Source organism: Macadamia integrifolia, chromosome 5 (assembly GCF_013358625.1).
Source record: "Macadamia integrifolia cultivar HAES 741 chromosome 5, SCU_Mint_v3, whole genome shotgun sequence".
Classification (NCBI taxonomy): Eukaryota; Viridiplantae; Streptophyta; class Magnoliopsida; order Proteales; family Proteaceae; genus Macadamia; species Macadamia integrifolia.
Window position 1 is genome coordinate 28,240,738 of NC_056561.1, and position 12,257 is coordinate 28,252,994.

At 38.7% G+C, this 12,257-nt stretch overlaps 1 protein-coding gene across 2 annotated transcripts in view; it reads left to right on the forward strand.

The window, feature by feature from the left end:
• LOC122078469 (secretory carrier-associated membrane protein 4-like) overlaps positions 1 to 12,257 on the forward strand; it is a 68,469-nt gene that overhangs the window by 29,222 nt on the left and 26,990 nt on the right. For both annotated transcript variants that reach the window (XM_042644453.1, XM_042644452.1), the window contains exons 4-5: positions 10,891 to 10,924; positions 11,005 to 11,127. In XM_042644453.1, coding sequence (XP_042500387.1) covers positions 10,891 to 10,924; positions 11,005 to 11,127 — 157 coding nt within the window. The remainder of the gene's footprint in view (positions 1 to 10,890; positions 10,925 to 11,004; positions 11,128 to 12,257) is intronic.

Sequence of the window (12,257 nt, forward strand, 5' to 3'; positions counted from 1 at the left end):
TTGCTCACTTGAAGATTCAAGTCTCCTAGTCTAAAGGGGAGTTGAAGATTCCAGTATGCAGTGAGAGTGCTCTGAGACATCTTTGATAACACTAGACAAGGGCTGTAAGGTTTCCTATCCCTATATTTACTTTTCCATTAATGTCTGTGTTGGTGTATAAGTGTATAACTGCTAGCAATAGGAAATCATTGTTGTGAATGCATGCTAGCTTAAACTTGATTGTAAGGCAATTTGTATAAGCCCATTACTGTTGTTGTATCTTTGTAAGTGGTGTTTAGTGGGTACTAAACATCGGGGGTGGGTGCTCCCAACTGTAGGTGCAACTAAAGTAGATTGAGTAGGTATGAAGCCTTTACAGGCACTGCTCCGAGGAGGTAGGCATCTTGCCGAACCTCATAAAAATCCTTGTGTTGTGTGTTGATTTACTATTTGTATTGTACTGCTTAGAAGTGCGTGAATGTAGAATGCGTGTGCACACTTGGAAGTGCCTATGAGAGACTCAGTGTGCATACGACTGTGTGCCAACAGGTTCAGTGTTTGTAGAGATTGCTAAATCAGCCCATACGCTTATTAACGAAGAGAAATTGGATACACTGATTCACCTTCCTCTCAGTGTCTGCTGGGACACATGCATCTCAAACATAAGGTAAGGGGCCACCTCCAATAGGTACTTTTTTTCCTCTGCAACCTCATTTTGAGTAGGCGTGTCTAGACAACTTGTTTGATGGATAGTTCCTTAATTAGCCAAGTACACTTGGAATTCTACATCAGTGTATTCAGTTCCATTATTAGTGTGGAGTATCCTTACCTTAGCATCAAACTGGTTTGCACCATCTTATGATACTGCTTAAAGCAAAGGAAAACATCGTTGTTTTGGCGTAATAAGTAATCCCAAGTGGTTCTACTAAAGCAGTTAATAAAAGTCACAAACCATCGATGTCCAATAATAGAAGTACAACGGGAAGGCCCCCACATATTAGAAGAATTAAACCAAATGAAATCAAACTTCTATTATCTAAAACAGGATAAATTGATCTAGTTTGCTTGGAAAACACGAAAGGGGTGACCCAAACGACGATGCCAGTACCAATTGTCTTCTTTGTAGGGTTCTGAAAAACACATGAATCAGGAGAAAAAGTTACAGAACAATTGTACGCTTGAATTAACTTACTCACAGATAAAAGATTAAACGGAAAATTTGGTAATTGAAGAACAAACGATAACGGCAAAGAAGAGTTAAGACGAATATTTCCAGTGCCTTAAACTTTCACAACAGACCCATTAGCCAACGTGGCAGTAGCGAGAGACTTTTTGAAAAGAGGAAAATATACCTGATAGACCATGTATATGATATGATGCTCCTGAATCAATTATCCTGGGTCGAGAAGATGAGGAAAAAGATATGATGAGCACATGAGCACATTTATGTGTGAAATCTAGGGTAGTAAATCATGCATTTTACATATTTAGAATGGAGCTGTCTTGTGTTTTACTCTCTTTTTGCAGGTTTTATACTTTCAATGCCTTAGGACTATCGGGCGCTATATCTCCAATTTTACACGTAAAGAGGTCCTATTTCTTTCATGGTTGCGAAGAACACGAAATTCTGAGCAAGATGGACGTGTTCAATTAAAAGTACTCATTCGTTTGGTCAACCGTACAAGTGATTATTCTTTTTGGGTAAGAAAAAGAATAATGGATCAGAACTGAACCGAGATGCAGAACTAGCCCGTCTGTAATTGTCCCAAGGGTATAAGGAATATTCCAAATGCCAACAAGGATCAATGGACCACATCCTTAAGTGATTGAAGATTCGTTTTTGGTAACAACAATTACCTAGCGTAGTTGGTGAGTTGTGGTGTGCAAAATCTCTTCCTTATTAGGAGGTCTCAAGTTTGAACCTCTTAGCTGCTATTTTGTTGAGGTTTTTTTTTAGAATTTTTTCTCTCTCCTACTCATCACTTAAAGGGGGTCGGCCAAGATAGTTGTATGCAAGTTTGAAGAAGAGAGAAAATAAAGACAAAAAATAGGAAAGAAGAAAAAAAAGAAAAGAAAAGACAAGGGCATGGATGGAATTTCCCATTTAAAATAGAATATTGTCCAAATCCAAGCAAGGAAAATTGGCCAAGGGGGGTTTCTTGTGCAAGAAGAGAGAGAGAAATAGAAAAAAGAGAAAAAATAGGGAAAAAAAGGCAAGAAAATCGTGGGAGATCTCTTCAAACGTTTTCTCTCCTCTCTCCTCCACCTCACCACAAAATCGTCCAAGGGGATCCACCCTTGGACGTCCTTCTCTCTCTCCTATTCCCTATAAAAGGGAGTCCACAAAACTCTAAAAAATGGTCCCTCTCTTCCTCTCTAATTCATTCTTCTTTTAGGGTTTTTTTTTTGTTGCTCTATCTCTTTCTCTAGTTTTCTCTTTCTCTATCTCTAGTTCTAGGTTTATGCTTTAAACACTTTTGTAAGTTCTTTTATTCAATTAATGCAAGCACTTTTATTTTTGATTCAGTCTTTTATTTTTATTATTTAAGTAATTGAAGTTGTAATTTTCAAGTTCTAGTTTTAGGCTTAGTTCTAGGTGACAAGAACAATCTATGAAGCATGTCTTTCAAGTTCAATTTTTTTCTTCAGATTTGTTTTCTCTAGTACTAGAAATTTCAGATTTGGTTTATTCTAGATCTGGTTTTTAGTACTGGTAGTATCTCAAATCGATCAAGTTTTCAGTTCAAGGGTTGAAGTTCATGTAAGTAGACTCCCTCAGTAGGCTTCTCTCCCCCCTCTCATTCCCTCTTCTGACTACCCTTTCTTTCTTAATTTAGGATTTTAATTTCAGTCGTTACATTATTGCTATCCCTTTCCCCCAAGGTTCATGGCTAGTGTATGTGTTGGCTTTGCCCCTCCTAGCCATAGAACCATCAATTTATTGCTTTTATTTTAATTGTCTCCCTTTCCCTAAAGCCAAGTAGAGTAACCCTTGTAAGAGTGACTCTCTGGTCAAGTAGGGAAGCTCATATTATGATGCATCCCTCGGGCTAAGTAGAGAAATCTACTTGTGAGTCTCTCTCTAGCTTTCTCCCCTTTCTTTTACTTTATTTTTATTTCAGTATTTTTTTTTCCTTTATTTTTTTTAATTGCATGGGTTGTTTGTTTTCACTTATTTATTTATTTAATTTTAATTGCGTGGCTTGTGTCTTTAAATTCTTAGATGACGAATGGTTAGGATGTTATTTTAGATACATATGTTTAGGACGGTAGTTAGAATTTGATCACAACCATTAATAGGTTCACTTTCGCATTATTAAAAGAAAAAAAATAAAGTGGCTGCTCTCCCTGAGTTTGACCCGTAGCTACACTGATCCGTACGCTTGCGGTTACATTTAAAATCTCAAACAAGATACAATGGCATTACCTGTCCAGACAAAAGTAGCCATGGAAGGCTGAGGAGACTGAGTATACTGTGAAAATTCTTCATTTGTCATCTTGACCATTTTACCTTCAGATTGTCTAGGATGAGAAGACTCAGTAACTAATGGTGAATTGGCAAACTGCGGGTTTTCCATGAAGTTTCCAACAAAAACGTTGGATGTGTCTTGGTTTGCCACAATGGTGGCGTGTTCATGCTGTCCCTGAACTATTTGAAGTGTTGGAATTCCTAGAACGTTGCCCCTTACCGCCTCCACTACTAGTACTACGGACCCCACCTCGATTATTATTTTGAGATATAAGAGCGGAGTTATCCGCAAGTGCAGGTGCAAGGGCTGGTGTAGGGTTATGAGAATTCTTTTGAGTTACCCATAAGACTTGAGAAAAAGTATATGCAAGAGATGCCACTTTGTCACCTCGAAGAATCTGAGATATGACAACATCATACTTTGGTCCAAGACCACCAAAAAATCCAAAACTATGAGTTGCTCTCACTGGTTCTGCATCTCCTGTTCATTACCACTAATAGGAAGTAGAGAGTTCAGCTCCTCATACATCCTTATGAAATTAGCAAAGTACTGAGTCAGTGGTCGACCCCTTCGATCACCCGATAAAAATCTTGAGATAACTCAGATGCGAGAGGTTGTTCCGTCTAGAATACTGAACATTCAGATAATCCCACAACTCCTTCATAGTATCGATGTGAGTAACAATATCAACTATAGAGTTATCCATCGAGTTCAACAGCTGCCACAAAATATGTGTATCAACAATATCCCACATAGTATCAGTAGCAGAATTCACCTTTGTAAGATGACCCTGTTGGTCACATAGTTTTTAAGGCGGTAAGGAGACGGAGGCGTTTGAGGGTCTTTCGGAGCGTCTTAGTGATAAGGCAGGCATAAAGCATCGCCTTATCAACTAAAGCGTTCCTGTGTAATTTTTTTATAGAACCAATCTATTTGGCTCAAATCCTAGTTGAATCCTATTACTCATATGTTAAATAAATATTAAAAGTTCATATTCATACGAATATAAGATATTCATCAAGAAAACAAATCAATTAAGTGAATAAACAAAGTTCATCTCATCAATCATATTAACATATAATATAAATACATAATTATGAAACCAAATTATAAATATAAAGAAAAGAAATAAAAAATACAAGTATTTATTATATTTACCTCTATGATGCCAAAATGAGTGCCTAAGCCCTAAGGTCATCCACTATATTTCTACTCCTGTCAAAGAAGAATAAAGCTCACCGCTGCCAAAGCAAAATGGTTGCCTGGATCAGTGGTTCTTCCTGGTTCCTTGATTCCTTCTCAAAGCCCTTTTTTAAAACCCTTGACAAAATCCAAACCCTGTTTGTGAACCGGGTTTTTATTTTGTTTGTTTGGGTTATTTTTGGTGGAGTAAAGCTGATCCCATACATCTCAAGTGTTAACAAAACTATACACCTACCAATAAAAAATCTATATTTGGAATTTTCATCAAGTAATTTTAAAATGTGTTAAAAAAAAAAAACCCATAAGGCTCCACCTCACATAAGGCGGAGCACTGCCTTAGCATCTCTAGACCGCATCAGCGCCAAGGTGCTGCTAAGGCGTCGCCTTACCAGCACCTTATAAACTATGGTTGGTCATGACTAGATAAGACTAACTCCACAATTTTCTTCCATTGCCGAAAATTGGCAGCTCTTACAAGCTTCTTCTTTGTAATTTTATGAGATGATGAGTATATCACCTCAGTGACAACATTCTTTCCCTCAACTTCAACCATTGATGCAAAGAGACCGTAGTTGGGTGTGTAGTGTTCCAATGATGCTCAAATTTGGACTAAATGTCCCTGATATGATGCTGAATAAAACCGCAAAAGAACTTTCCAAACAGATACCAAACTTGAGTGATATGGCCAAAATCGATTTTGGCAGGGAGCCAAAACCCTAAATCAATTTTGTCAGGGAGTCAAAACCCTGATAGCTATGATCTACTTCTCCAACTTGAGCAATTCAATCTTCAAACCATAAAACCCAACCAGTAATTACTCACAACAGTCTCGTGACTTGATCCTTCAAGACATTATGATTGATCAATCAAACCTCCATTCGAAAATCAGAAGTTTAGGGGATGAAATCACCCCCTAAAAAAATTGTGGAACCCTTGGGAAGATCCAGTAACAGCCAAATAAGAGTGAAAGGGGCTGTTACTAGTTTTACAGTGATAGTAGAGATAAATTTAGTTTGTTTACCGATCAAGCTTTGATACCATGTAAGGAGAAGAGAAGAGAGAAAGAGAGAAAAAGAGAAAGACAGCTGCGATGGTGGAACTTTGGGAGTCCCAATCAATGAGATTGGGGTTGTCCTCCTTCATTCATTAAATAGATTGACTGTTACACATAACCTACTACGAATAGGAAATCATAAAATAGGAAGCAAAAATAACTTCTAAGTCCTAATAGGACCATAACACCCCAAGGTGGAGTCATGGCTTGCACAAGACAACTGGCCACGACTCTTCCTTCTTCTCGTGATAGACTTCTAACACTTGTTAATAATTGACATCTTTTATATGCCTTAGACCCTGGCCAGCTTCACTTTTGGGAGACAGATAGCAAGCCAACTTAGATGGCGGAGGAATCTGGAGCATTCGGAACCTTTCCAAAGAAAAGCAGCAAAAAGAGATTCCAACTTAGAAATAATGGACTTAGGTAACCATAGATGCCCGACCAATTAATGTAAGAGGATTAGAGAATTGATCTAATAAACTCCAAACGGCCTGCATAAGATAAGAGTTTTGCTTTCCATAGTTGGAGACGCTTTCTGATGAGGTCAAGCATAAGAGTGTAGTGATGAGCGGATACCCTTGCCGGGATTAGAGGCATACCCAAGTACCCAACCGGGAGATGGCCAATGGAGAACCTAGTCTTATCAAGAAGAGAGGCTTTGAAGGATCTTGAAACCCCCGCCAGAAAAATGAGGGATTTACCCATATTGATGCGAAGGGCAGATATAGATTGGATGCTTCTAGAGAGGACTTCTATAGCCAAGGTGAAGATATAAGGCCATATGGGGCACCTTTGACGAATCCCCACCGACGAAGACAAATAACTTGCCGGATTGCCATTGACCAATACTGAGTATTGAGGGGTAGCAATGCATTGGAATATCCAGTTCAGAAACCCCGCAGAAAATCCCATCTTAGACAAGACCAAAATAGTGAAATCACATCTTAAAGAATCAAAAGCCTTGTGAATGCCAATCTTCATAATGGCAGCAGGAGAGTGATTTTCTGTCAAACCCTCTCACAATCTCATCACATAGGAGAATATTATTACTGATTAAGGTTCGAAATTTCGTTTCGTTTCGGCGAAATTTTGGCCGAAATGGTGTATTTTTTTTTTGGTCGACTGTTTCGGTGGTCAAACGGTCATATTTTTTTACCTAAAACTTGGTGGGTAACTTATTTTAAGGTTAATAAACATGCTTAGAACATAAAAATGCAAAAATATTAGGACATGACATTGTTTTAGAGTTGCACCATTGTTTGGTAGCAAGCAACCGTCAAACTATTCTGAAAATTTTACCTGGTTTTGGAGAAAGAACTTTACCTTTCCTAAGCTTTGAATGTGTAGATCTTGTAGGAGTCCAATAGAAGTCAAAATGTGTGATGATGTGGCTAATTAGAGGCTTGGTGGAGTGTTTTTCCTTCAAAATATGCAAATGGAACCGAAACCACCGAGACAGGCTAGACAGAGTAGAAATTTCGACCAAAATACCAAAATACCAAAATTTGACCGAAATACCGAAATTTCGACCGAGATATGGTATTTATAGCACATTGAATGTATCGAGATTGGAGAGATACCGAAATTTCTGCCAAAATACCAAAATTTTGATCAAAATTTTGTACAAATGTTATTTCGGGCCTTATTTCGTTTCGGCAAAAAAATAAAACACCAAAATTTCGATTTCGGAAAGATTTTGAACTATGTTGCTGATGCTTCTGCATGGAATGGAGGCCGACTGTTTTTCCTTTACAAGAGGATCATTCGCACGCTTGAATCTGTTAGCAAGAATCTTAGCAATGAATTGATACAAAATATTGCGTAAAGATTGGTCAAAATTCATTCAGTCTCTGCTCCCTCTTTCTTAGGGATGAGACAAAGGAATGTATGGCTAATCCCTTTGATCTGGCTTTATAGAAAAAACTCTTGACTGATTTGATCAAATCCTCTTTAATGATATCCCACATGGATGAGAAGAATCCCATAGTAAAACTATCTAGGCCAGGAGCTTTGTCTGATTTATGAGAGAATTACAGAGCTGATTTATCATCTATAGGAATAGCTTGGAGCATATGGATCGAACTGCTAAGGATAAATTTATTGATGAGACCATCTGGGATGGGGGAAGCCAATCTTGAAGCAGGCTTGAACAAGTCCTTGAAGTAGTCAACAACCACTGACTTAACCTCATCTACACTGTGAACCTGGGTGCCATCTGGAGCAATAAGCATAGGAATGGAATTGATATTGGTTCTCGTCTTCATAGATCGATGGAAGTAGGCCGAATTTGTATCTCCTAGATCCAACCATTTAATTCTAGCTTTTTGTCTAAAAAAACTTTCCTCCTGAGCAAAGAGGGATGAAAGGCAGGCCGACTCATTCTTTTTCTTCCTCAGCTAAGGAGGAGTTGAGAGGATCAGATTGGAGCTTCACCTGAATAGAAGTAAGCTTATTCTTACATTCAATGACCTGAGAGGAAACGTTCCCGAAGGAGTTAGTATTCCAAACTTTAAGAGCCTCTTTCACATTTTGTAGTTTCCTGACAAGGGCAATAAGAGGGGAAGAAAATGCTTATACAGGTTTGAGCCATGCCTCCTTGGCAATGGAAAAGAAGTCAAGGTTGAGAGGACCACATATCAAAATATTTAAAGCGTTTGGGGCCAAAGAAATGTAAGGTTGGACCAACAAAGATATTGGGCTGTGATCAGAGATACCTGTAGGCTCGAAGGAGGTATGGGAGGAAGGGAAAGAGGTGAGCCAAGCTTCATTTACCAACATTCTATCTAATTTACAGGAAATCCGAGCTTCTCCAGATCTTTTGTTATTTCAAGAGAACTTGATGTGGAACCATCTGAGATCGCTAACAACAATATCATTGATGCAGTCATTAAAGCATCAACATTGGCAATGTCTAATGGCTCACCACCCTGTTTTTCATGGTCAAAACGAACAACATTGAAGTCACCGCAAATCCCCCAAGGAAGAGACCCATATTGGGAGGTGGCATGCCAAATATCATTCCAAAGAACTGTAGAAACGCAACCCTAAAATGATGTAGAAGATAATGGAAAAACAAGAATAAGCAATGCACACAGATTTACGAGGTTCGGCAAGATTGCCTACGTCCCCGATGAGATGAGATGCTGCTATACTATCAATGGAGAATAGGGTTACAACACTCGTCCCTCACACCTCTCAGTATTGCTTGCATTACAGAGAAAGAAACCCTCGCTACAAATATATAGCGAAAAACCTTAATCCGGAAAGTACACAATTGCCCTCAAATAAAAAATTTGAGCGAGGGCTGCACCCCCCTACACCCCCTGCTATGCAGGGGGGCCTCCTGCCCCTCTTGCAACCCCCATGGCCCGCTAACCAGCTAGTGGGACTGCCGTCCTGCCTGTCGAGGCGCTGCACCAGTACTCTTTGGGTTAAACTGTGATGGAATATAAGACATCGTACACCAACAAGAACCTCTCTATCTGCAGCCCTGTTGGAGGGATAAATGGATGTGAACAAAAGAGTAGAGCTGTGGGGGGTGACAGAGATGGAGAGATGAAGGTACTGAGGGGAGGAAGATAGGAGGGAGACAGAATTTGGATGGGTCCCAAAGAAACCAAATATGGTGATTTGGATGGCTAGAATAGTTGGTGAGATGGGACCATCCAAGCGCAATACTAAAAATGATACGGGCGGCAAAATTTTCTTTGACATAAATTTCTAGCAAGAAAAAACCAGGTCGAATCTCTTTGAGAAGAGAGCGGACGGCAGATTGCTTGGAGGGGGAGTTAAGAACCCTAAGATTCCAGACCAGGCATTGAGACATTAGGCCTGGTTAGGAGAGAGCGGCAAAAGCCCATAGAAGGGGAGCTGCAAACAACAGAGACAGACTGAGGCTGGTAGGATCGAGAGGTCGAGGAAGGGATTGACGTCTCTTTTCGAGAGCGAGGGTGGGCCTGATGTTTGCTCTTTAGCACATGGGAAGTGGGGGCACGAGACTTAGCAGGCGAAGAAGAAGGAGATGATCCATTCGGGTTGTGAATAATCAGATCCGAATGAGTGGGTCCAACAGAAGGAACATCAGAGCTAGGGTTGGGAGAGGGACTTGAGTTGCTGGGATGGGCTTGAGAACTAGGAGGCAAACCTGCGTATATTAGTTCTTTTATTCTTGAATCTGTTGACTTGTTAAATACAGTTTACCATCCAGTTGCTTAACTATTTTCCGGATTCAGATTTTGATTTACATTCAGTTTTTTCCAATCAAATTCTAGAATCCTACTGCAAGTATGATTTCGTTAAAACTCTATTTTCAGAACAAATTCTATTACTGAATAGTCTCTGTTAATTCGGTTTTGATTCATTAGTTTCTGCATTGATTTCTAAGAGTCCTAATTCAATTCTATTTTCTTGATATCTCTATTTCTGTTTTCTGATTTCTGTTGATTGTTAAGGTTCAGTTTTGCTTTTAATCTCTTAATTTTGTCCCTTGCTATATCTGTTTTGTATACTTGATTTGCTGCCATCGAATTGCTGTTCTGGAATGATATTTCTAGGATCTTATCTCTTGTAGGATTGTTCCACATCTTTAAATCTGACCATCAGATTCAGATCAGACTGTTTATCCCTCTAAATCTAACCTTTTACCAGACTTCTTTCCAGATCGGACTTGCAATTGTCTTGCTCTTTGATTTCCCTTGAATCTTGGTTTACTTGAGTTTGACCCTAATCCTTAGGAAGTTCGAACCCCATCAGAAACTCCCCTTCCTCTTTCTTATACCTCCCCCAATCCTGTTGCTGAATGTATACAGATCAATTTTTATCTGACCAAAAGAGAAAAGCTTCTGGTTAAATTTTCTGCTAGAAAGAAAAAACAGTTCTTTTTAGTGATCAATATGTACTTTAAATTAAGGTTCAAAATTTCGGTGTTGACCGACCACCGAAATGACGAAAATTACCAAAATGGTTGAAATATACCAGAATGGCACCGAAATATGATCTGTTTTGGTGAAAAACTGAAACATTGGAGACCTGAATTTGCATGCCATTTTGTTTCGACAAGTGTTGAAACTGAAATATTTCGTCAAAATTTAGCTGTTTAGACCGAAATTTCGATTTATGCTTTAATTATAGTTTACCTTCAAAATTTAATAGCTATTTGTTGACATTTCTCTTTTACTATAGGAGATAAAACAGAGAGAAGATGCTGTAGCCAGAGGTAATCTACGGGCTTGAATGTTTCTTTTCCCCATATCATATTACAGCAGTTGAATTGAGGTTTCAATTTTGTTACCACAGCGGGTGTCCCCACTAGTGACAAAAACTGGCCTCCATTCTTTCCAATTATTCATCATGACATTGCAAATGAGATACCGATCCATGCTCAGAAGTTGCAGTATCTGGCGTTCGCAAGTTGGTTAGGTAATAAAGCTCTTGTACTTGGTCACTGTCGGGGAAAAATTTCCATTTCTTGAAGCCCTTGATTTGAAATACGTGAATATGTTCTGCACTGATAAAAGAAAATCTGTTATGCTTTGACACTGTTAAAGAAGTTCCTTGAAGCCTTTGATTTAAATTATGTCTTACACAATTGATCTTGTAGAACTTGTTATCACAGTAGCCTTATTGACTTTTCCAGGAAAAATTATATTAGAGGTGAGGAGGCTGATATCACATATTCACATTTGTGAAATCCGATTTCTCCTTACTTATGTAACTACCCCAATTTCTTGCATCTAGCATAGTTGTCAAGTCCGCCTAGGCGCTCTAGTAATGCAATATATGATCATATGTTATGTAGACATTATGATTTTATATATTTATGCTTATATGCAACATAGAAGCCATATCAATGCAATATGATATAATTACGCTAGTAATGACCTAATATGAAAAAACAAACAACATATAACAAAGCAATAAACTTAAATCAGTGTAAACTCATGAAGTCTCAAAAAGGCGTGCCATCGTCTTGGACACACAAAAGAGCTTGGACGCCACAATTATGGTGTCTAGTATCGTTTCCTGTAACCAAGTCAACTAGGGTGCTCAACTCTATGCAATAAGGCTCAACTTTGACTTTTGATTATTTTTGTTGGCATGATTTTCCAGATTTTGTTTCGTGGCCTGCCTACCAAGGGCCATCCAGTGCTTTTAGATTCTAACTGTCATACATATTTTTTGTGATTAAAGGTGTAGCATATGTTTTGAATGATTGGCTTGTATTGATATGTCGTAGTCATCAGGATAAGAGGATTTGGCATAACTACTCAATTGACCTACCCAAGAGGGAAATGGATAAAAGTACTTTGTAACTTGTCTGACTGGTCCTTGCGAATTGCTCAGCACCTATATGGTGTTGTAAATATGTATTCCCCTTTTTTATTCCATGAGGCTTCCATGTGGTTGGGAGGGAAGGGGAAGTAATGCACAAAGAAAATGAAAACTTTTGTAATCATTACAACCAAGAATTCTCTAACTCAATTGTGGTAATTAAATTTTACTTTATTTCTCAACCGATTTCCTTCGGTTGGAACAACAAATAAATAATC